This window comes from Pseudopodoces humilis, chromosome 4, assembly GCF_049639895.1.
Source record: "Pseudopodoces humilis isolate 2021_Gansu_Grassland_sample_001 chromosome 4, ASM4963989v1, whole genome shotgun sequence".
NCBI lineage: Eukaryota > Metazoa > Chordata > Aves > Passeriformes > Paridae > Pseudopodoces > Pseudopodoces humilis.
The window spans coordinates 21,600,508-21,625,153 of record NC_142203.1 but is presented as its reverse complement, the minus strand read 5'-3'; the positions used below and the strand labels follow the sequence as shown (position 1 = coordinate 21,625,153).

The 24,646-nt window shown below is 36.7% G+C and overlaps 1 protein-coding gene across 2 annotated transcripts in view; it reads right to left on the bottom strand.

The window, feature by feature from the left end:
- SRFBP1 (serum response factor binding protein 1) overlaps nt 1–22,569 on the bottom strand; it is a 66,932-nt gene extending 44,363 nt beyond the window's left edge. Inside the window, exons 1-2 of one of the 2 annotated variants that reach the window (XM_014257081.2) lie at nt 22,439–22,569; nt 942–1,030 (exon numbers count right to left, since the gene is read on the bottom strand). In XM_014257081.2, coding sequence (XP_014112556.2) covers nt 942–1,030; nt 22,439–22,468 — 119 coding nt within the window. In that variant the 5' untranslated portion in view covers nt 22,469–22,569. The remainder of the gene's footprint in view (nt 1–941; nt 1,031–22,438) is intronic. The other variant, XM_014257082.2, reaches the window with a different exon arrangement.
- Nucleotides 22,570–24,646: the final 2,077 nt, after the last annotated feature.

Genomic DNA, 24,646 nt, shown 5'->3' with positions numbered 1-24,646 from the left:
TATCTTTATTAAGAAAATCTCAGTTTAGTTACTTTATTTCCTTTCTGGTAATAATAAGCAGCAAAATTAAAAATATCAGGAGATGGTTCATAAACACAATACCTTATTGGCAAATGAATGTTTTAGCAAAGAGCTGAACATAGACTAATCCTTTTTTTGGTGTACTGAACAGCAGAAGAAACACTGAGGATTTAGCAGAACCATGTGAAAAACAAATGTTACTGTATTAGAAAATACTAAACCACAATTCATATCAAGAATAGGTGACAAGAGTGTCTCAAACATAATTATATATTAAGATCTGTAATATTTAAATATGGCAGTTCATTGGGCTTGCTTCATATTTTGGACAACTTGCTAAAATTGTGAGAGTATGCTCAATTTACACTATGAACACAGTAACATATGTATCTCACACCATCTCTAAGATGCATGCTATGTTATTTCAGGCCAGTAATCTTTAAAAACATAATATACAAAATATTGTTTAAACTGTTCATATAAAAATTAATTAATAGTAATTACTAAAAATCAAGTATGATCTGTGTATCTAGGCAAACGAAGTATTTTTTGCTACACAATCCTGAAAGACAGCTACAGTGAGAAAACTTGGTGTAACTTAAATTCAACAGCAGAATAACCTAGAAGATGAAAACTGACATTCAGACGTGCTGTGAAAGGTTCTGTAACTGATTCAGATTACCTTCCAATACACTAAATCCCATTAAAAAAAGCCACCCCAATTCTGTTCTATAAAACTCCTTTTAGATAGTATTTTTAGTCTAAAATGATGTAAAAATAAGACAAATAGAATTTATGTGTTTTAGTGCCTCAAGTTTTAAATGTAGTACATTTTTCTCCCATTTTTCCATTTTTGTGAAAACAATTAAAATACTGCCTCATTTATAAACCACAAAAAAACATTATTACTTAAAACTGACTTTTTCGATTTTAATTTCCCAATGTGTCTGGTTAGTCTGCGAATAGTGAGGACTCTGGCCTTCTTCACATCTTTTCTCATCTTCACAACCTGTGAGAAATATGGAAGACATTATAAAGTGTTTTCCTTGATTACATTCCATATATAATACATTCATTATATTGACTTAAATTTTAGAATTAGTTGAACAAAGAGAACTACTTTGAAAATAGAGTGCATTTCCCTGCTAACCAAATCCCATTTCAATTGAATTCAGATTTCCATTAAAATCAAACTGCTTCCATAAGCATCAGAGGAAGAACAACCAACAGTTTAAAAATGTGTGAGGTCTAAACAGAAGACAAGACATTCCAAACTAGCCATTTAATATTATTCTTAGAGCAAGACTGAGCTAGAGATTTGAGAAGTCTCACCTTTTGCCTTCACTTAGCTTATTTTTGTCCCACTGAAACACCAGCAGTACATTATGTCCATTGGTGCATAATACATAAAAGTATTTTCATCATGAAGCATCTTGAAGTGTTAAGGAAAGACTCAAAATTAACATTATTATGGAGCAGAATTTGAGATATTAAATTGTTTTTATATATTTGAATTCATTTTTGTTGAAAACAAAAATCCAAGAGATTTCTAACTCACTGTAGTCTCAACTTGCCATCCTAGCCAGTACTGTGCTCCCAAATTTAAAGCAGGCAGTTTTAAAGAAAATCGGGAAATTATATTTTTGTCTTACCCCAATAACAAAGAAAGAGAATTCTCAATATTATTATTATTATTCTAAAGATAGGATGAACAAAGAAATCTTTCCAATCTTTTACAACTAAATTCCAAAACAGAAAACCCAGGTGCTGTCTAATGGACAAAAGCCAAATTTATCTTAAATTTATCAAGTGGGATAAGTTTCGAAATTAAGTGGGCACCTCTTTCTCAATAAAGTTCTTTACATCAGATTTCTATCCTAATTTCTTAGAGATAACAAAAAAGTAACAGATTGATGATGACAGCACACCTAGTCAGGTCAATGAGGAATATTAGTGCTACAAACCTACAACTAGCTTGAACAAAAAAAAAAAAAAAAAAAAAAAAAAAAGGAAAGCAGAACACATATTTTGCATAACTGATTATGTTTGTAGCTTAGGTTACTAATTCAATCAAGTTGTTAATTCAGCAGTGGCTTAAATGAAAGCTGAATCAGAGCAAAACAATTGCTAGAGAGGGTCATGGGCTGATTGTCAGCCTTACCTCTGCCAGGCAAGAAAAGGAACATGTGAAGCAGTACTCCTCTGAGAAGCAAGGGAAGGGGGCATGTATGGGGGGCAGTGATTAGTCACTTGCACTATGACAAAGAAAAAGGTAAAGGTTTTTGGCCCAAGAACAACTGACCTAAAAGTGGTCTCCTGTTCCAAAAATAGTTACAGCAAAGGTTAGTACTTACCTTAGTTACCCTAGTAAAAGTAACTGTACACACAGGTCTACCTATAAAAGCATTCTACTCAGTTAATAACAGAAACCACATGCCAAAAGGATCAAGTACCAAGTTTCTGCTACACAGCAGCATTGCTCATGTCTTTACATGCTAAGGACGAAACTCATAACATCACCATCTGCCTTCAAGGCATGCAGATACTTCTTTTTTATAAGACAGTGAATAAGATTATCATAGGTCCCTATGGTACATCTTCTTCTAAAAGGAAGAAAACAATGCAGCTTCTGACTGAACTCCTCTTTGATACTATGTACATTCAATGAGTTTGGAATGTCAGATGCAAACCTTAGATATGCCTTCTTAGAGGGGAGGTTGTTTTGAGTTTGGGTTTTTTTATCCTCTGAGTTTTTTTTAATAACTACTTAAAACATCCACAAGCTAGAAACATACTGGAACTTAAGTAACTCATACTTTACATATTAGTTACTGTGTACGCAAACATTAAGTATATTTAACTTTCTCTCAAAAATATTTTGTCAGGTACTTTTTAATAGAAATATTAATGCACACACAGCATGTTTCCAGGGCCTACAAGAGCCAAACTTCAGCCTCCTCTGCTGCCAGCCAATGAAGGCTGTATAGACATGACAGAAGGAATGAGGGAAGGTATTTGCTCTTTGGCAGACTAGGAGTATCAATTTATGTAATCCAGTCACTTCTTTCACACGGGACAGTATGCATCAACTCTGTTCTTGGAAGTACTCATAATGTTCTCAAGAAAACAGTCAGCTCTTTGGGAAAGAAATCAAAAAAGTTTAGCTTCAGATTTACAGTGTGCCTTAAACAATGGTGCTTAGACCACCAGGGTAGGCCCTGGTCTCTTGTATTATGAAGTGAGAGAGGCAACTTTGCCATCACTAGAAAAAAAAAATCAACTAAACCAAACCAAACAAAAAAAGCCCACCAAGAATAGTCATGATTTTCAAAAAAAACCAAGTATGTATTCATAATAAGGTATTTTTTATAAATAGTTCAAGAAGAGACAGGAAGAAAAGGAGAAGTCTTTGCACTGAAACATAAAAAGGCTGCAGTGTAAGTCAGGATCAGACTATGCTTTAAGACTGGACAATTGCTTATTGCTAGGCAATAAGGATTTGTAATCTACTCAGCAGTCACGGTAAGCACAAAAGAATAATTATAAACAAGCAAAACACAAACCAAACAATTTCTTCTATCAATAGGATCTAGGATTCCTGGAAATTAAGGAAGTCAGCAATTTTATGGGGAAATAACCACTTCAAGGACTTCTTTGAACAAAGAATGAGACATGCTTTCCTTTGTTGAAAACACTTCTTTATTTTGTTGGGAAATACTATTTATGAGACAATGGAGCCATTCCTACTCATTAATGCTCCCAAATGTCTGTGTTCACAAATTATTAATAATAGATAATATCAAAGTAAGAACAGACTACATATCAATTATTAAATACAAAAGAAACCATGAAAGAAATTAACTCACTTTTGAAATCAAGCCTAGGTAGTAACATATACTAGCATGAATGCACATAAGCATATTTCAAAAGATATGCTTATGAACAAAAATCATCCATTTGGCATTCTGCCTTTTCACAGAATTTTTATAATTATTTATATTTATATTACTACTGATGCTAAACAAAGATGAAATCCTGAAAAATTCCCTAGCTGATGGGATTCCACAGAGAGGCATCCATCAACCCAACAGCCTGCCACCTGCAGCAAGCACTGCCACAAACCATGGCAGGTACCAGCCAGCTGCACATAAACCATTTCAAGCCACAGGCAGATGGCAGCTGCTGCTCCCCTTCCAGAAAGGTCAAACAAAGAGCACAGCACGGGATTAGCAAATAACAAGCCAGACAAGATCTAGAAACTCTCCTGGAATTCACCTTTTCCAAGGAGTGCACATTACTGAGGGAAATTGTAACAGGAACTGCTGTCTTCAGCACAGCCTACATTAAAGTGATACTTGGCTCAATGCTCCCGGTACTCATCTGGCAATGAAAAAAACCCCAGCTTTAATGGATGGGTACTATTGACACAGTAAAAAGGCACCAGAGAGGGTACATATCAAACCAAGAGGGTGATTTCTAGCAAATAATAAAGAACAGATGTATGTTTAAAGACATCATAAGAACTGTATTTAACCCAGAATTCACAGCTAAGAAAGGGAGAAACTAATAGCTTCACCTACTTTGCCTTTCTATCTCAGGTTATAGCTGGCTCCAAAGGGTTAACAGCCATTCCCAGAGATTTGTCTTTTTGTGTGGTAGTCCAATCAAACCTTTCCAATCCTTAGCATGTCCAAGCCTTTCTCGTGCCCAGAAAGAAACTGACACAGGATTACTTAATTGTGCCTTTGATCTCTAGGTCTTTTTCATGAAATACTTCCGATTTGACACTCATAGTTACTCCGATATTTCACTCACAGTTACAAATTAATTTAGACTAACAAAAGTCTTGGAAGGGCTGAATCAGTTCCTAAATCAGTATTAGACTGTCTGGAAACGGCTTCTGATCACAGACATTATCCTTTTCAAATTAATGGGACATTGTTATTGTACATAACACAAGACAAAACACATGTGCAGTCGAATAAAAAGTTATTTTAAGAGCCTCCCACATAATTAGGCTGTTCCAAAAAAACTTGCTTGAAAATTTTCAAGTTTCTTTAAGAGAAACATTAAGGCATTTTTAGATAAAACAATATCAAGAAGTCTAGTTTAGGTTCTGAAGGTCTGTATTACTACAAAACAGTCCTCATATTAGAGATGGCAAGAAAAACACAGCAAGGAATGTGAATAAAGTGACAGTGTAGGTACAATTATACATTCAAATTCACATGACTAGTCAAAGACACTTGCCTTCACATTTTTAAAGACAACAGCAGCAAAGTTTTTAAACGAACATTACATTAGAATAAAATGTTATACTTGGCCACTTCTGAAACTTGTTTTGAGGTCTGTACAAGCAACATGACTCCAAACTAAGCTAGTGTAAAGCCAATTAGAAAAAAATAAAGGAAAGTGTGACTAAAGACTTGTAGATGTATCAAGAGAGGTACGTGTCTACTGTGAACTATAGTATCAACTATACTTGACAAAAAAAAATCCCAAACCCAAGCCATTATTAAAAAAAAAAAAATCCAATGCATTGAGAGAAGCACTAATATGTTTCTGCTTATGACTTGTTTGAATGCATTTTATTCAAAAAACCACTGAAATTCTAGAACAACTGTGAAGAAAAAGTGCTGGGTTTTTTTACATTACCACATACAAAAGCTAATACTGTATATGAAAATACCTGAAGGACTTAGAATGTCTCAAATTTTTCTTAACTAAAGGTAATAGAAGTTAACTTACAGAGTCAGTCCCAGCTATCCAAAATGCATTAAAGCAAATAAACTGATTGACATGTCCTTTTCTTCAGAGCAGTCTGAAGCACATACAACTGTTCTTCTTGGGCTTCAGCCCACGACGTACTGAATATTTTGGTCTTGACCCAATAATGCACTTAAATTATTAAATCCTTAAACAACCCGCACTAGACAGACAGAATTTCTTCATCCACTTCTGCTTAAGCCAGCACACAGTCTACTCCTAGTTCTGGTACAAGCAACCAGAAAAGACAAATCATTCTGTTCTCTACAAGGAAGGACACTACATCTAACCTCATCTAGTGAAAAAGAACTTAATCTTAAATGTTTATAACATTGTCAAATATCCATAATGTTGAACAAATACACACCCATTGAACAGAGGCCTCCAGCCTCCTCCTGAACATGCTAAGGTCTCTCCTATATAAAAACTGTCTTCAACAAGACAATTTTTCAGACACAACTGCAAAAATATTTCATTCACAATTTGAAAACGATGTTCCTAAAGCAGTGTTCTGTAATTTTATGCAGACACATCCAAATTCACCATGCAATAAAGATCTCTTATATCTTTTCTATCACTTGATGCCTGGAAAAAAGGAGGACAGTTCTGAGCTTACTTTTCCATTTCAGTTTCTTCCTGTACTCTCCAAGCTAACAGGATTTATCTGACACGAGGGTCACACGTTAGAGTGAGATAACAAAGAGAAAACATCAAGAACCAAGGCTGTCAATTCTGTCCCAGGAAGAGTCTATTTTAAATACAGCCTACCATATTGCTAATGATAAACTACCATACACCAGGATCAAGTGAATGAATGACAGAAAAAAGAAATTGCAGGTACAGGATATACTTCAGTCTTCATACATTTCATTCATGCCAAGAGAACCCTAGGAGGTTGAAATGAGAGCCTGATCTATCAGGATCAAAATGGCTCAAAGAAAAAGGAAAAAATTATTAATATATGCCCATAGGTACACAATAGATTTTAGATTTTAATGCAGTAAGAGATTTAATTTTGAATCGGTCAAGTCTGAATAGTGCTGCTAAAGTAGAAAGGGAAGAAGTCACTAAAATACAACAAAATCACTTGTGCTTTGCACAGTGGCCATTTTTACAAATTTTTTTCTAAGTGCTTAAATTACAAATCAACAAGTGTCAAAGCAAGAAATCCAGCTTAAAAAAAACCCAAACGAAACAATAAAAAGAAAGTGAAATGTGTTTAAGTTGAATATTCAAGGTCTCTCTAATACCTACAAAAAAAAATCATGGACTCAGTAATGTTTCAGTTCTCGCTGATCTCTTTTCCCTTCCTCGTTTTAGGGCACATCAAAAGCATCGGTTTCACTTTATAGTTACTTGGCATTCTTCTAACCAAGAAATTACCATGGTAACACAGTATTCTAAATGTTAATTTTGGTGTTATTTGGCAACACAGAGTTTTAAAATTTGAAACACCTGCAGTTGGATCACATATTAGCCAGAACTAACAATAGTACACAATCTTTTGAGTGAATAATCTAAGTGAAAAAATGTTTCTGGAACTTCATTACAAATATTTCTCTCTATTATCTGGAATGCCAGCTTCAAAGATCTAATGATCTTTAGATTTTTAGGAAAAGTCAGGAAAAAAGGAAACCTGGCAATTTGCTTTCTTTTAACAAAAAGAATTCCTGTATGACAGTATATATTTTATACATATTAAAATACGTGGAAATAGGCAGAAAGACTTAATACAGCTTCATGCATCTGCATTTTAAAAACATATCTAAGTAGGGTGGCAAAAGCAGCAAGAAACAACATAAACACACCTGTGTGGAATATCAGTGTTCAGCTCTGGAACAGTTTTATACTAATATATACCCCAAAAAAGAATACATATAAAAACCAAAACAAGGTGAATTTTCAGCCAGATCAGTTTCCTGAACTGTTTTCCCTTATGGTCACATGAATGTCAGCTAGTTCCAGCACCAAAGAGCAAAGTAAGAACATACAGAAGACAGAGAGATGGACCACAACAAAGCAGACTACAATAAATGAGCTATCCCTTTATTTAATATAAAGATCAAATCCCAATATAGAAAGTGGTAAGGAAATCAGTTTTTCAGTTACTCTTTGTGCCATTCCAATGTGGTGTTAATCTTGCATTTGCCATCTGCAGCTACATGAGAACAGGTTTGAATCAAATGGATTGAATTCTATCCCAATACAATTACCAAAACATACAAAAATTCTTGAAACATGAGGTAAATTCTTATGGACTGAACTATTGCACCCTGCTACCCAAAGCAGGCAGAAATATTGGTAGCTGGAGCATCCAGAAAGCAAAACACCTGCAGCATCTCAGGCCTCTGAGTACTCATTATGTCAGGTTTCCCAAGGGCTTTGCTAAGGATGAATGAAAAAAAGCACACTGCACACTTGGGTGAATTTCCACCTTCCTCACAGGAAAAGTAATCCACATACCCCTTGTGAGTTACTGTCAAACCCTTCCTCCACAGTCTGCCCATGCTGCTTTCTTTGTACTTTCTCCACCGAAACACTGAAATATGAGTTTCTTTATTCAATATAGCACTGTATTTCCTCCTGCATGGAGAACAGTTGTTGTTTCTAGCGTAATTTCTCCAAGTGGAAACCACAGTGAGTACTCGGAAATGCTCGAAAAGATGATTTTCATCTAAACGTTTTGAAAAGCAATTCCAAGTATCTAAGCAGTTGGGAGGGAGTAAGGCTAGCCTAGAATTACTTGATCATTGCCAAAGACCAAAATTTAATGGATTTGCTGCTTCAAAGTCAGTGTCTCACTGGATGGAGTCAGACTCTCTGCAGTACTTCAGAAGGCATTCAAGTCCAAACAAGGATCATGAGATGGCTAGACACATTTCTAAACCCTAAATACACATTAGTAGTTGTAAATGTCCAGATAAGAAATAACTGCTATAAACTAGCCTCAAGATGCTATATTAGACATATCACTGCATATATAACCACGTGGAAGTAGAAACTAAACATGTTTTTCAAAACAGAGGACTACCTCAAGGTAATTTTTAACACTGTATTTAACTGATCAGCTGAATACAAGTCTGAAAAACCCCAGCTATCACTCTGCTAAAAATATTTCCATGGAATGTTGAAGGAGGATGTCATCAAGGCATCCAATACAGACAAGCTCAAATCAATTGACTTCGTTGTCTAGGACTTCTTAATTAGACCAGAGCTCTAGCTAGAAGTCACATGTGAATTTCATGACTCCTGAAGTTTTGACTTTACAGAACGACAGTAACAGCAGAAGCTGTAGTAGCGACTTAAGAATTACAAGGGTGAACACACATGAAGAAACAGTAAGAGCGCTGAGGACTTTTACCCTTCTTCAAATGGTGAACCCCAAGAATAACACACAGAAAACTAAAAAGAGCAGAGTAACTGATGATATCTATATAAAATTTTATGGAATACTGGACTCAAAGCTGTAACATGCCAGGCATTACCAGTTCTCAACTTACACACATAATTTTTATTATTTTTACCACATTGTTTGTACTGATGATTTAATCTGGTGATTGAAACTTCAAGGGAAACTAGAACACTGACAACTTGTTGAAGGGGACAGAAGAAAGAGAGCTGCTTCTGTGCAAGACACTTCATTGAAAAAAGATACTTTCAGAGTTACTTCAATTGCCCTCAGCTTGCACTTGTCTCACACACCAAGAGGCCAGGAAAAAAATGGGAAGCCTATGCAATGTCACAGCATCACAATATTTGACAAATATTTGTATTTTAATATTATCAGGAAATGCATCATCATCATCATTATTATTATTATCTGCCATTCAACACACTCATTTTGTAGTAAGACTCATCCATTTCAAAATCTGTATTTCAATATCACTATATAGTTGTTATTGTTATGCATGCATAAAGGAATAATTAACGAAAAATTTCTTCAAGTTTATTAAATGAAACAAAACAGCATCAGGAGGGGAGTGGTGAAGTTGAAGAAACAGCTATTAGATCGTTTTCCATTTTTCCCTAGATCTGAAAAATAAAAATTTTAGCTAAATACAACAACCTTTAGATTGACCATAAATATATATTTAGGCAGCATTATGAAAGTAACTGATTTTCCTATGGGAAGAAAAATAACTTTTCTTTTAAACTATTTGTCTTCAAACTCCTCCACTGTAAAGGCTGTCCTTTGTCAACACAAGAAAGAAGAGGCCTAAGTACTGCAAAAAGGGTGGAAGGCTATTTAGATACGTGAAAATTCCCATTTAAAAAGGGGAATGGTCATCTATCAACAAAAAGAACAGCTATCAACTTCTGCTCCTCATGCAGAAGTCAGTGTTCTAGATAGAAGGAAACAAGGCCTCAAGTTATGTCTTGCACCTGTTACAGCTAATTTTCATGATAAAAGTAAACATCACCAGTATTGATATATTTTGAAGGGATAAGCAGCTTCCTCCATTACACTCTCCTCACAACCTTAAGAAATTTCAGTTGTGCAAGTATATTTTAAAATAACACTAGAAGTTTCTCGTCTCTAATCTGTAACTTCCAAGAGTGTGTTTTCTTGTCTGATGTTCTGATATGTATAATGTTTAGAAAGAAATCTATATAAATAGCATCACAAAACTGTAACAAAAACCTTCCCAAAGGAAGGAAGTAGAGTAGTATCTCATGGAATTACACAGCACAATAAGAAAAACATGGAATGATGTTAAGTCCGAAACACTGAGTAAATGAAAATTATTGAGCTGAGTTCCAGGAGGAAAAAACAAAACAACAACAAAACAACCCCCCAAAAAAACACAACCAAAACAAACAAAAAAAAACCCAAAGAGAAAACCCAAAAAAACTGGCCCCTGAAAAACCATAATCACTTTCTTCTTATGCCTGGGAAAAAAGCTATTGAGAAACAAATAATAAAGATATAGTATCCACATTTTTAAAAGAAAAAATCCTTTGTTTAAAAAAGAAAAGAGAACAAGCAAATTGGGAAAGAACAGAAAAGATGTGTTTGTGCTTCCTGAATTTCAAAGTATTTGGTACTTCTTTTCTCATTTAAACAAAGGTCTGTCTTCTTATTCAGAAAAATGCTACCAATTCCAAATTTCTTTGAAGAAGCATGAAACTTTTACTAATAGACTATCACGTCTAACTTTTCATCTGTCTTATGGTGCCCCTAGCACAGATATCTGACATGTATATAAAAAGTAAGTATCAAAATGCATCCAGTGAGCACAAGTAAGCACAACCCCTGTTCAGACCTAGGGTATGCCAGTGACCAGCAAAAGCCATGGTCTCCGGAAACACACTCTGATAAAAACATCATATAAAGGAAATCCAAATTTGCATCACAGATCTTTCTGAATTACAATTCCAAACAGGATGAATGATCAGCCAAAGAGCACAAACATCACCAGAATGTGAGGTAAACTTCCATTCACTTCGAACATGCTGCAGTATTACTGGCCTGATGAACTCTTAAGGTGCTTTCTGCTGTTATGTCTCTACAACTTGTATTTTTTGTGGGAATTTTCTCTCAGTCATTCGTTACAGATTAATGCAAAAAAAAAAAAAAAAATTAAGTGGTACTACCATATAAGGTACTCTTCAGTCTTTTCAGAAGGATGAGAAGAATTCTTGCTAGTGGGAATGGGGAATTACCTTGCTACACCAGTTGGTGTTCCTTATTCTCTCATATCAGTTAAAAAAAAAAAAAATAAAATTAATGATGAGAATTTTTCATAAACACACAGGAAAGTCAGTGTTTAAAAAATCCCCAAAAATCTTAATCTGCATTCTTCCTCAAAGTTTCTCCATGACATCAATACCAACTGGGGAAAAGGACAAGTATGAAAAGTAGAAGGAATAAAGCACTTAAAATATCCCTGCCAGATGACATCTATGCATTAATTTAAGTACCTTTCCACATGTTGTCCTCCATCAGTTGCCAAGATGCCAAATCTACAAGAGATTTGTACACAACTATCCCAGTATTACTTACAAACAACATGGAGCAATGATAAAAGTTCTTGCAGAATCTTCTATGTAATGACAGAACAAGTACTCTCACCTGTCTTCCCAATGGTATGTTCACTATCCAGCCATTGACAACTTCTCTTCCACACCAAGTGCTGGTTCTGTTAGAAGGTTTTCTTCTTCTGAAGCTTGGTACCTCCTTCCTCAGTTTCTAGTTTTTCTTATTAAACTGATTTCCCCTTTTCCATCCTTATAAACTCTCCTCATTCCTCAATCTATTTCATCTTGTTCAACACCTCATCACACACACATCATTTTTGTCTGTTCTAATATTTAAATACTTACAAGCTCCTTCCTTCCTTCCTTTTTCCCTTCTCCTCCCCTTCCCTGCACGAGCAAGCTTAACTGTCCTTTTGTTTTCTATTGTTTGGAACTTCTACCTTATCCATGTAGGGTATGCTCCCCTGTGCTATTCACAACCTCTGCAGCATTTCCTCAGTGACACCTGTCTCTGGATGAAATCCACCATTCATTCCTTTGAACCATTTGCTATTCAAAACAGTTCTTACCAGCCTCTCGTGCAAACAGCTTTTATCTGTTCATCTCTTCCTATATTAACATACCTGTACATGACCTTATGTTTTCTCATATGTGTCTTCATAAAACAACAAAGAGGATCTACAGAATCATTTACATTGAAAAACACCTTCAAGATGGCAAAGCCTAACCATAAACCAAACACTGCCAAGCCAACTACTGAACCATGTCCCTAAGTGCCACAGCTACACATCTTTAAATACTTCCAGGAATGAAGCCACTACCCTGAGCATCCTGTTGCAGTGCTTGACAACGCTTTAGGTGAAGAAATCCTCCCTGAAAGACAGTCTGGCACAACTTGATACCATTTCCTTTTGTCCTGTTACTTGGGAAAAGAGACCAATCCCCACCTCACTACAACCTCCTTTCAGGTAGCTGTAGAGAGCAATCTGCCTCAGCTTCTTTTTCTATGCACAGTTTCGTGTGGTATTAAATTAATTAAAATAAATTAAACAGGTATCACTGTGACCCTTCTTTGCAAAGGAAATAATTTTTTTTAATATAAAATCAGTACAGGAAATTTAAATCCCTTTGTATTACTTGAATGACGTTCAAAACACTCACTAAATTTAGTACTTGGTCACTTTACTTTTCTGTTAATTGCTCTTTACTACTGACCTGTCTGCAGCACAAGACAAACTGCAGAGAATTTTATCATTGTGTACCAATATGCAATTTGCAACGAATTCACAATTGACTAATATTCTCCTTCTAGGAACATCTCCTCCCCCAAGCCTCCAAATTCTATTATGAAAAAGCCTAACAGCACACCTTCCCTTCTACACCCATTTCAGCCTTCCTCCCATCTTCATTTAGCAACAAGTTCCAGACCCAGCAATGTAAAGGCTGCTGAAAGACCTCTGCAAGGACAGCAGTTAGCAATTATGCATGCACATTTACTGTAACAGAACCATTTTTAAATTGTGTTTTACTCCGGCATATATAGCCATAAATTACATTTAATAAAAAAAACTATACTGGGTACTCCAAGTACCTCACAGTTCCTTTAAAGTAAAAGTTACTAAGTTTCCCATGACAGTTTGCATGTTTTTTTCATTATTGTACACTACCACACCAAGGAACCACAGATGTTTTTGTTTTATGACAGCATCTTACTAGCCTACGTGGCCTACCACACACACTTTATATAAACCATTTGAGCTAAGAAAAAGTTTTCATTACTGTCCTGAAGTACAGTAGTCCAACAGTGGCTGTATACAATACTGTCAGAAGTAAACTGCCTTGTTAGCCTTGGTTAATTGCTTCAGTAATCTGCTGAAAAACCGTGTGAAGAGCAAGCAGATCAGAATTTGCTGCTAATATTAGTAAAACTGATGATGTGGCAACTCTAGAAACTTTAGAAACAGCTGCTGGAAGAGTTCCTAGGGAAAAAAAAAGCCACAATTCCTCAGAATTTTATCTCACAGAGTATAAATTTGGAAATTTCATAGCTTTCAAAAGACTTTTTCCTTAGGACATTTACATGGTCTGTAAAAGAATGTCAGCAATTTAACACTTGAACTGTTTTAATCAGAAATCAAGCCCTGTGTAGCACAACTTTCTTCTTCTTCAAGAAACTGTTGTGCCTACAATTATTTATTAGTAACGCAACTAATGCAAGAATTTTTACTTGCATTTCCACAGAGCTAAAATGACTGCTGCCAAATATTCCAGAGTTCAAAAAGAAAGCCGTGTTTGCTTTCCAACTTTGCATAGACTTGTAACATACAGAAAAAAAGTAGTGATTTGCCAATATACTAAGAAATGAACTGATGGAAAAGATTAGCTATTTAGTTTTGAATCGTGCAGAAATTTATCTTTTCTCAGTTCTCATAACTTGTTTATATGCCTTTCCAAGACTTTAGACTGACTTGTGACATTTAAGAGAATGCAGAACCAGCTTCACGGAAGCCTTTAAGACCTATGTGAGCCAGGGATACACAGATCTTGGCAGTGCCAATAATCATCCACAGCTCCAACTTGACCACAAAGCATCCTAGACACCCATACTTTTTCAAAAGTATCCAAGTGCTAGCCACTCCACCTTAAGAATAATTCTGAAGTGGTCACAGATGAACTTCAAGCCAGCTTAAGATGACCAAGAGACAGAGACTCTGTGATACATATAAACCATACTGGCAGATAGCTCAGAAGAGTACAAGAACTGGTGTCCACCATCTGAGGAAGAGTCTAGATGCTGGGGCACTTAAAGTACTGAAAAACCTAGTATAAGAGTCTAGGGTAAATACTTCTACTTCAAGAAAATGGCTTGGCCAGCATACTTTATAGGTGCTGGATGAAATACAGCTCATAAACCACAGAGAAAATAGCAAAAAAGAACTTATCTATAGACGAGCAAGAAGAATTTTCTCAGGAGTTCTGAGTTCCAGTTTTTCCTTTCAGGGAGCTCAAGTATTTTATGCTAATTGTTGGATAAGCAGCCCTTGGAGTACGGTCAAGGACTTTTCCTACGGAAATGCTCCCACTGGTGAAATACATGACCAGGCTCCCCTCATTCCATAAAATCACCTTTCCTTGCCAGACAGTAGCCCAGCAACAGTATTTGTTAATATTTGTGATTAGTGCACTCTGCTGGTCATTGAGATTCACAGGATTCAACTCACCTCAGACTGAGGGAACCTATACGTCAGCTTTCTCAATTACTGGGAAGCTTTATAACAACTAAGCCATCAAACAAAACATTTTCCTCCATCAGACAGCTTCATGCCTTAAAGGACAAGACTATATTTTGAATTATGAGCATTAAGACATCTCACAGCTCAGTCCAATACCAGGTAACTGGTCAGATGCTTCACCTCAAGTCTCATTTCCTCTTTAAAGAGAGCAGACACAAATACTGAATTGCCCTAAGGGATTCCTTGATCACCGCATAGCCAGGAGACAGCATGAAAAGAGATCTTTGGGGTTATGTACTTTATTTCAGTGAGACATTGGATAACTGCACTGGACTGGTTGCCCAGTATTTTGAACTGCTTTACACACAGTAGCGTCTACAGCACTCTGTCAGTGTTGATTTGAAAGTTCCTATCTAGGATTCTTTTTCATCACTGTAAGGAAGGCTTAAGAATATGCTTTAAAATATCATAACTGACCTTTGGTAATAAAAGCCATTTAGATCTAGTACAGTAAAAACCTGAATTCACACATCAAATTGCCAATGATAGAAAAAAGCATTTTGAATGAAAGCCCATGAAGGCCCAAGTGTTAACTTCTAAATTATCTTTGGGAATACAACTCAAACATTACATTTTCCTCTACTTATTACCAGACTGCAACTTGCTCTTTTGCAACAGGTAAGAGACCATTTTTTTTCACCCTTAGTCACATTTCCCAAAAAGTGAATATAAACCTAGTGACAAATAAGAGACTGTATGACCAGGTTCAAGGAAGTATTTAAGATCACGAATTGTCAGGGATAAATAGATCTTGGCAGCACCAGTATCCAGCCACAGTTTCAATTCTGACCACAGAGCATCCTAGGCACCTGTATACCTAGACACCACTGAAATGTTGAGATTCTTCTTTCAAGCTGATTTTTAACTAGTCTCCTATGAACTATGTAAAGTTATCAAGATTAGACAAATATGAGCTTCTTTGACTTCCCCTTTGAACTCTCTAATTTTCCTGCCTGTACTGCTTTGACCACTAGTTAACTTCTGTAACAAACACCTGCCAGACAACATAACTGCACATTATATATCACCCTATTTTAGGTTTTGCTGGTTCAATACCCTCCCTAAAGCTTATGTTTATTTCACAGAAAGACAGTGCTTAAAGAGAAACACGTAAGTGAGATGAAAATCAGCACAGCTCTATCAGCCAAGCAAACAGCTCACTCACTGTGGTGGGATAGTCCATCTCTCCACCTCTGTTCCCATTCCACTCACCTCAGGTCCCACATTCCTGCTGAATTCCATTGCTTTTAAGACCCTGCTACCATGAATATGTAGTAGAAAACTACTCTAGTAGTTTCTTACGATCACAGAAGAGTGAAGCAAGACCATGTGGCTGGAATGGGTGAATGAGAAGCCCCAGACTCAGAAGCAGCAAGTCCAGATGCTTGTCAAAACACAGTTGGAGAATCACACACCTTCAAGGGCACGTCTCATCTGTCTGAACTCCAAAGCAATTCTCCACAAAAAGCCTTATATGAAAGGCACTTCAATGTTAAAAACTCTTTTGGTTTCTATAGAATAAAATGTGTGTAAAAAACCAGATCACGAATAAACAAGATTTTGAATTGTATGTCTAATTTATATTACACTATTATAATTATTAATAATATAATAATAATAATACAATTTAAAAAATCAATTATATTACTATTTATTATAGATACCCAAGTCAATAAAAAGAGAGGTATATCACATCTGAGTTACAAGCTAGTCATACATAATGCTGAAGAAAGCTGAAAACAAGGATGATCTTACACGGTGAAGTCTTAAACTCACTTTGTACAGAATGCTTCTTGCAAAAATGGTGACCATTCAAAGACTAAAAAACTTCATGGAAATTTTATTTTGTATCAGTTCAAAAATATTTATACAACTGTCCTGGACGTAATGTATAAAAACTAGAAATAAATAATACACTAAGAACTAGAATGGGTAAATACTCAGATCTTTCATATTTAGTGCACCCTACAAAAATTACAAGGCAGCTCTTGGTTATAGAAATCAATTCAGCTTCAGGAAGAATGAATAACCCACTCAAATTCCCCCCTCCCTAATCTTGCCTGATCTTCCATTCAGACAACGTTCTCTTTACTGCTATACAGAAATTTTTGGTACCCAAAAATTTTTACTTATGAAAGGATGCACTTGAACTTTCTTCAATTTGTGAATGAACACTTGTATAAATGCAATTTCAACAGCTCTCTCCTTTTTGTTTTTTATCTTAGTTGTGTCTGAACACCTAAGGATAAACACAACACATACCCATGCTACACCAAGACAACTCAGCCTTTATATAAGCACCTCCACATATACATTTACTTCTGTTTGTGCTGGGATAAAAAGATTAAGTAACTACTGATATAGTTCATAATATAGTATAGATATGTACTATTCTATCATATAGTATAATTACTGAACTACCGCTAAAACTCAAGACTGCAGTTTTGGACTTCCAGAGAACGTATGTCAGTCTTTCTCCCTAAGTTAAGACTATTCCCCACGGCTTTTTATCTGACTTTTTTCATTATCAGCCATGCTACTCATACTTGACTTTGCCATACACTGAACTAAATTCTTAATTTACATATCCAGACTGCTTTCTAAACATGCCATTACCTAAACTGTTGCCCAGCTAAACCTGAGGTCAGAATGTCAGCCCTAAATCTACAGAGTAGAAGACCTGAGTGTTGCCATGCAGAGCATCACAACACAGAGTATTGGGACCCAAAACATTACGAATGGAATTTATCACCTTGAGCTTCATTACTAAGCTCCCAACATAACATTTTTAATTCTGGACTTTGCTTAGCAGGCTGAAAAACATCTGTGCACACACACCATTCTCAAAGATATGGTTTTATGTTGGTCCTACCTTCTTAGGAAAAAAACCCAAACAATCCTATCATGGATGACAAGCATTATGCAGCCATCAGCTTTTATTATCTAAAACCTGTATCTTTATAAATGCAGAGAAAAATTACTTTGTCTGCATGTGATTAATTATTCAAAATTCAAGAGAAAAATTCACCTGATATCAAAGTTTCAATATCCAACCAAGCCTAGAAAATTTGATTCACATGTCCCACAGACAGAAATGAGTCTCAACTCTTAAGAATTTGCTTTATACAATATGATGCCTTACTATTATTCACCTTCAGTCATTACAGCACTCATGGAGGTACATATTAGAGCACTTATTTTTAAAAAAAACTATACATACTTCAATGCATCTGTTTGCATTCATCTGCAAACAGAATACTACTCAAAATAAAAAGGTAGGAATATAACTATATTTGTTGCAATAATACAATATTGATAGCAGATTATGATAGTGAAAACAGAAAAGCATAGTTTAAGAAGCACAGGTTCTGAAAAAAAACCCCTATAAATCTGTAGAGCTCCAATTCAACAGCCTCCGTTTCACACTACTGTGTACTGCTGATTAACAAGGATAATTTTTCACATTAAACATGAGATATCTCCCTTTAAACTTGCCCATATGCATGGTAGCTGACGATTATATGCTGACGATTATGTGCTGCCATCTAGCAAATGTTTCCAGAAAAGTTTAACTTTGGAAGCTATTCTGTGGCAAGACACCTGAAATGTCTTAGAAAGCTTTTTGAAACAGGAAACATATTCAAGACAGCAACAGGTTTTTAAAAATATTCCTTCAGCCTGCCTGCTTATAAGAGTAAGCACAATTGGAGAATACAACCAGGCTTAATACATACAAACTGTTCAAAAGTAAGACCATATGCAGTGAATATAGAATTGCAAAACTGACATTTTCATTCTATGACTTACACTTTCCTTTGTTTCAATGAACTCAATGAGTAGAAAATAGTAAGAAACTCTGCATTTTCTTCTTTCCCAAAATCTCTAGTCTTCACTATTTCACTTTGTTCCATTTTTCTATGTTTTTTATTTCCTTTGCACCCATCCTCTCTCCTTCTCCTGCCCAATTCCCTCTTGGGCAGTAATCAAAAGGCAGCAATCCCATAGACTAATACAATGCCCAAATTACAAAAAAAAAAAAAAAAAAAGTGTTTCTTAACCCTTCTTAATCTCAATTTAGTGCAGCAACACTAAAACTGTTCCATGCTATTTACCAGCAGCAATATGGCTTCCTACAATTACTGGACTTTGCTCACTGTGGGTTCTGCCAAGACCTTGCTTTTTTTCTCTTATTATCTAGGTATATATTCAATTAGGAAAAATAAAGCAAACATTTATACAATTTTGGCACAAGTCCTACTTGTTAACATGGAAATAATGTGACATTTTGAAGCATTTACACTGCTGTAGAAACTTTTAATGAAAAGAAAGATTAATGAAATCTCTAAACTAATTATTTGTGAATAATTTATTATGATTGGTTTCTTATTATTTTCTGTCTTATTTCACCTCATCCCAACTGCAATTTCCTCTTTTCACCCTGGGTCCCTAACACTGTACAGCTACCTTAGATCTCTCATTCATATAATCACCTAAACAGTACATTTTCATTCTTTGTTCCTTATAGATCAGAACAGCTGTGACAATATTGCTCCATGGAGGTAGTTTTCTTTAACCAAATCATAATTTAAAAAATCCTAAAGCCCAACAACTTTTGAGGTCTCCACTCCTTTCCAATTTCTCTGAAATTATCCAATGAGTTCAAAAGCTATCAGAATGGACACAGGCATCACAGTCCACTATTTGTCTCATTTCCCTGGAGGATTTTCTTAATCATTATCAATCATCACACAATTAAATGTCCTCTAGTTTCAAAGCACATATACAACTCATGTAGTAGACACTGCAGAACAAGTAAGTTTTTTGACACCTCTAACTATTTGTTAGCTACTAAAATCAAGCATAAAGCAGTAAGTAATTAAAATAAAGGTCAATTAAGATAAGTGCCAGTTCATATCACTGAGAAACACTGGTCTTAAGAATATTTGTTCTTCCTATAAACAAAATGTAAATTGGTAAAAAAAAAATTTGAAATCTATCATTCAAGAATTCCTTAAGATTCCACCATTTAGCAGCACATGGTATTTTATGTTAATTAAAGCAGAACTCTTTGTTTACTAGAATTAAAACCTGAAGTATGTAAATATAATACCACAGAATTTCATGGAATGGTTTGGGTTGAAAGGGGCCTTAAAGACCACCTGGTTCCAGCCTTGCTGTAATGGACAAGGACACTTCCCACTGCACCAGACTGGTCAGAGCACATCCAACCTGGCCTTTAACACCTCCAGAGATAGTGCATCCACATATTCACAGGCCTACACACACTAACGGCTCACCACCCCCACAGCAGAGAATTTTGTTCTAGTATCTAATCTAAATCTACTTTCTTTTAATTTAAAGTTGTTCCCTCTTGCACTATCTCTACATGCCTTTGAGAAAAGTCTCCCTCCAGGCTTGTTGTAGACTCCTTTAATACTGGACTCCTGTAAATCCAGCAAAGACATATAAGGGTCATAAAGTTGTCTCTGCAACAAACACCATCATGCCTACTGTATATGGCCTAATGGGGATAAACCAACATGATCTCTAGTATTGCCTAACTGCAAAAAGCTTTAGTGAACAGAATAGAGCTGCTCTGTAACTTGCTTTCCCTTAGCAAAGTGGAAGAATACACAAGAAATATTATTTAATAGACTGCATTTTCAAAAATTATTTCTTTAAACATGGTCCTAATAGAATTCCTTCATTTCATCGCTTATTAGAGGAAGACATGATTTTTATTCTTAAAATGCTTTCGTACAAGGGCATCTCTGTAACAAATACAGAGAGGATATATGTTACAGAGATATGAAATATCCAGGTGTTGGTAAATAATTTATTTCACATTTCATAACTAAACACCATAATTATTAATATAGCTCTGACACTTACAAAAGGACATATGCATAGAAATGGAAAACACTTTTTAATCTATTCTTGATAGGTCTCCATCCTACTCTAAGCCAGACTGACCTTCTGTCCCTGTTGAAGAGATGGCATCCAGGATTTCGGTCTCTGTCCTACCTTACATCTCAGATATTATTACGGAGTGTCTACTTTTTGTAGAAACTGGTAAAAGCTACCTCCTCCAGAACTTTCAGTTTCCTCTTAGGAGAAGGTCATGTTTGAATTATAAGATGAAATGACATTCCCAGTGTCCTTACTGAAATCTTCCAATCTTTTGTACATAAACTTAGTGTATTCTTTTTCTGAAGAACTCCTCAGTCAATGCTTCTGTTTTCATCCCTTGTTATATTGGCATTTTTGTGATGAAGGACTATGAAACATCACCCAAACTTGAATCAATCACAACTCCACACTACAACAATGAATGAAATACCCTCTTCTTTCCTTGGTAATTTACAGATATATTTCAATGTCAAATCAATTATTTCTGACCTTACTTATTGTTAACAGTACTTATTGTTAACAGTAAGAACCAAAAATCACTGAGTAAATATCTCGATTTTATGTACTATCAATCATTTTTCCTGTTGAAGAGGCTACACTTCACTAAATTCTTGACCAGGAAATCAACTTGCGAATCAACCCCTCTCCAAGTTACTATATGTGTAAAACACAGAAATTTTTGTTCTGCTGATAACTGCAATTAAAGCTGCTAATTATGTAGGAATTCTGTAAGTGTGCAGTGCCAAGTGCAGATGCTCACACCACACATGCTGAGCAGAACTGCCAGCTATTCTAAACTGTTGGTGCAACACCTAAAAAGAGGTTACTTCAGCTGTGCCAGGCTTATTTTGCATAATGACTTTCAAATATGTAACCAAAATCCAACACAAGTGAAACACACATAACCGAATTCACACTATAAAGAGGAAAAAAGATATACTGAAATAAATATGAAACACCAGACTTCTTACAGAACAGGAAATAGCTGTAACCCATTAAATTTTCATTTTCAGTCCCTCAGTGTCCAAGAAAATAAGGCAGTATCTTTGTCATCCAGGAGACAGGCAGCTGCGGCTCTGGTGGGTCCGCCAGATCACCTGCAAAACTTCGGTGTGAACACAAACACAGCAAGATAGGCTGATGAAACGACACTTAGGGACAGGACATCGCGCAGAGGCACACGTGTCGAAATCGAGTGTCACCCCCCTTAACTTCACGTTGTTTTCATCACAGCTGAGCTCCAACACGATGAGATGCCGAGGGACGACGGCACCTACCTGGGGCCTTCCCTACGGCTCCAGGCAGCCACACCGGCTGCGGGGAGGGTCGGCCCCGAGCCGCCTCGCTCGCAGGGCGATCCGCCGCCGCTGACCGCCGCCCCGGCCCTTCCCCCAGCAGCCGCCGGGCCTTTCCCGGCCCGAACCCTCGCGGCCCGCTCCACCGGCGCCCCGAGGCCGCGGGTGTCTCACCTCGTTGTTGAGGTTCAGCACGGGAGCCATGGCGCCGCCGCAAAGCCCCGCAGGCCCCGCCGTGCCCGGGCCGCTCCGAGCGCTCCCCACGCCACCGCACGAAACGAAACCGCGCGCAAGCGCTGAGAAGCCGCTCCTGCCCCGCCCCGGAACCCTCCTTCAGAAATGGGGTTAAGGAGCTTTGATTGGGTGTTTTTTTCTGGCGCTCTCCCGTGATGAGCGGCGTGGACGGGGGCGGATCCCGAACCCGGGCTACCCCGAGGCGTCTGGGCCATTCCTAAACAGCCGGCTTTGCATAGGGTGGGAGCTGTGGCCCGTGCTCGGCTGAATCCAAAGCCGCAGGGATGTACGCTTGTAAATCCTTTGACTGAAGTGGCCTCTGACCCCACGATTAGTTTATAATCTTAGGAATATTTTGGGTTTGTTTTCTCCCCTTGTTGCTGCTGAGTGTTACAGGAGTAAACCGTGACCGCTGCTGTACCTCTAGAACTTACCCTATCCCCACGATGACAAAACATGCTCCATTTTCAAAGTGCTTTACAATTTTCAGATTGAGTTTTCCATTTCTGAAGTAGGAAGATTTAGGGTTGGGTAGAAACTATACGTTCTGAAGATTGGTTGTATGAAATTTTATATACATAACACATTTTAAACAGCTTTGGTGAAGCATGACTGAGCATGTGTTTTGGACTGAGTGATGTCTTAGTCTGAAAAGCTTGGCAAAGTTTCATCAGAACTTTCCTTATCATTGCCAGTTTATTGTGCTAGAAGGACATGTTGATTTAAATTGCTACAAATACTGTACTGAAACTTTCGCAAAACTCTTGCTTAAATGTAAGCAAAATTTGGCATGTCTAGAGAATGAACTGGAGTTTTTCCACATTCCCTTTTATCTTCTGCAGTATTCAAAAAAACTGAGGTCATATTTGAAAATATTTGGGGAAATAATTTTAAACAAACTGAGTTCTGTTTATACAAAAAAAAAAAAAAAGAAGAAAAAGAAAAACCAAAAACATCACAAAAAACCCCAAACACAATAAAAACAAAACAAAAACCACAAAAAACCCACAAAAAACTAAAACCACCACCACCACCAAAAAACCCCCCAAACCTATCCCCCCCCCCCAAAAAAAAAGGAAACCCCAAACAAACAAAAAAAACCAACCCAAAAACAATTTCAGAAAATTCTTTGGATGTTTACCAGCAATTAACTGACCCCTGGATGGCACTGTTGTGCCTCGAATTCTGCTTTGAAGTCTGAATATTTAAACAAATACAACTGTTGTCAGCTGTCTCTGTAATGTATTTTATCTGCAGGACCTAGCATTTGGATCTTGTTATATTTTAGTGTTTGATTTCTAACTGGTGCTTAGGCATCTCCTGTGAGTGAACTGCAGCAAAATCACCCTTGACTGCACTTTTTTCATGCTTTATGTGCAAGTGAGGTTAGGCCAAACTAGTCCTTTCAAAGTATTGCTTTTGAGTTCCATTTAGGATGTTTCTGAAGGTGGTGCTGGATGTTCAGTAGCAGTCTAGGTTTCATCTGGATGTGTAAAGAGCCAACTGGAAATACTTTGAACTGATCGCTTTATCTTGTAGTAAAGGAATTTTGTACCAACAGGAGCTGAACTTTATTTAAAGTGTATGTTTGCTTTGCGACTCACTGCAGATGTGGGGTGTTTATCACAACTGCTGCTTCATAAAAATTCTGGCTTGGACAGTTATATCCAGTTTAGCAAAAGTCAGCCAACCATCAAAGAATGAACTTTTCTTTGTAGTACCACCAGTGTCAGGCAGCTATAGTGATCTACAGAAAGAGGAGGTGAATTTCACTATATCTGAGTATAGATTAGTATTGGATGTGATATACACAATGCTGTCAATACGTGTTTAAGAATTACTGGATATAATCTTACACCTACGTTGTATTTGTTTGCAGTGAGTGTAAAATTGAATAAAAAAAAAAACTGAAGGAAGGATCTTCAGGGAAAATAAAGGGCTCCTTCCTTTTGTCTTGATATTTCATGCAAAACTAATCCCTAGATATGCCAGTCTTAAGTTCCATTGTGCATCTTAGCAAAGAGAAAAGCAGGAGCAGGGAGCCAGCTCCGGTTCTGTGAATCCAACCAGTGCCAGCTTGGCCTCACATCAATCTGTCTGTGTTGCCTACTGGGTCATAATTTCAATTTTCCTTTCCATTTCCTCTGA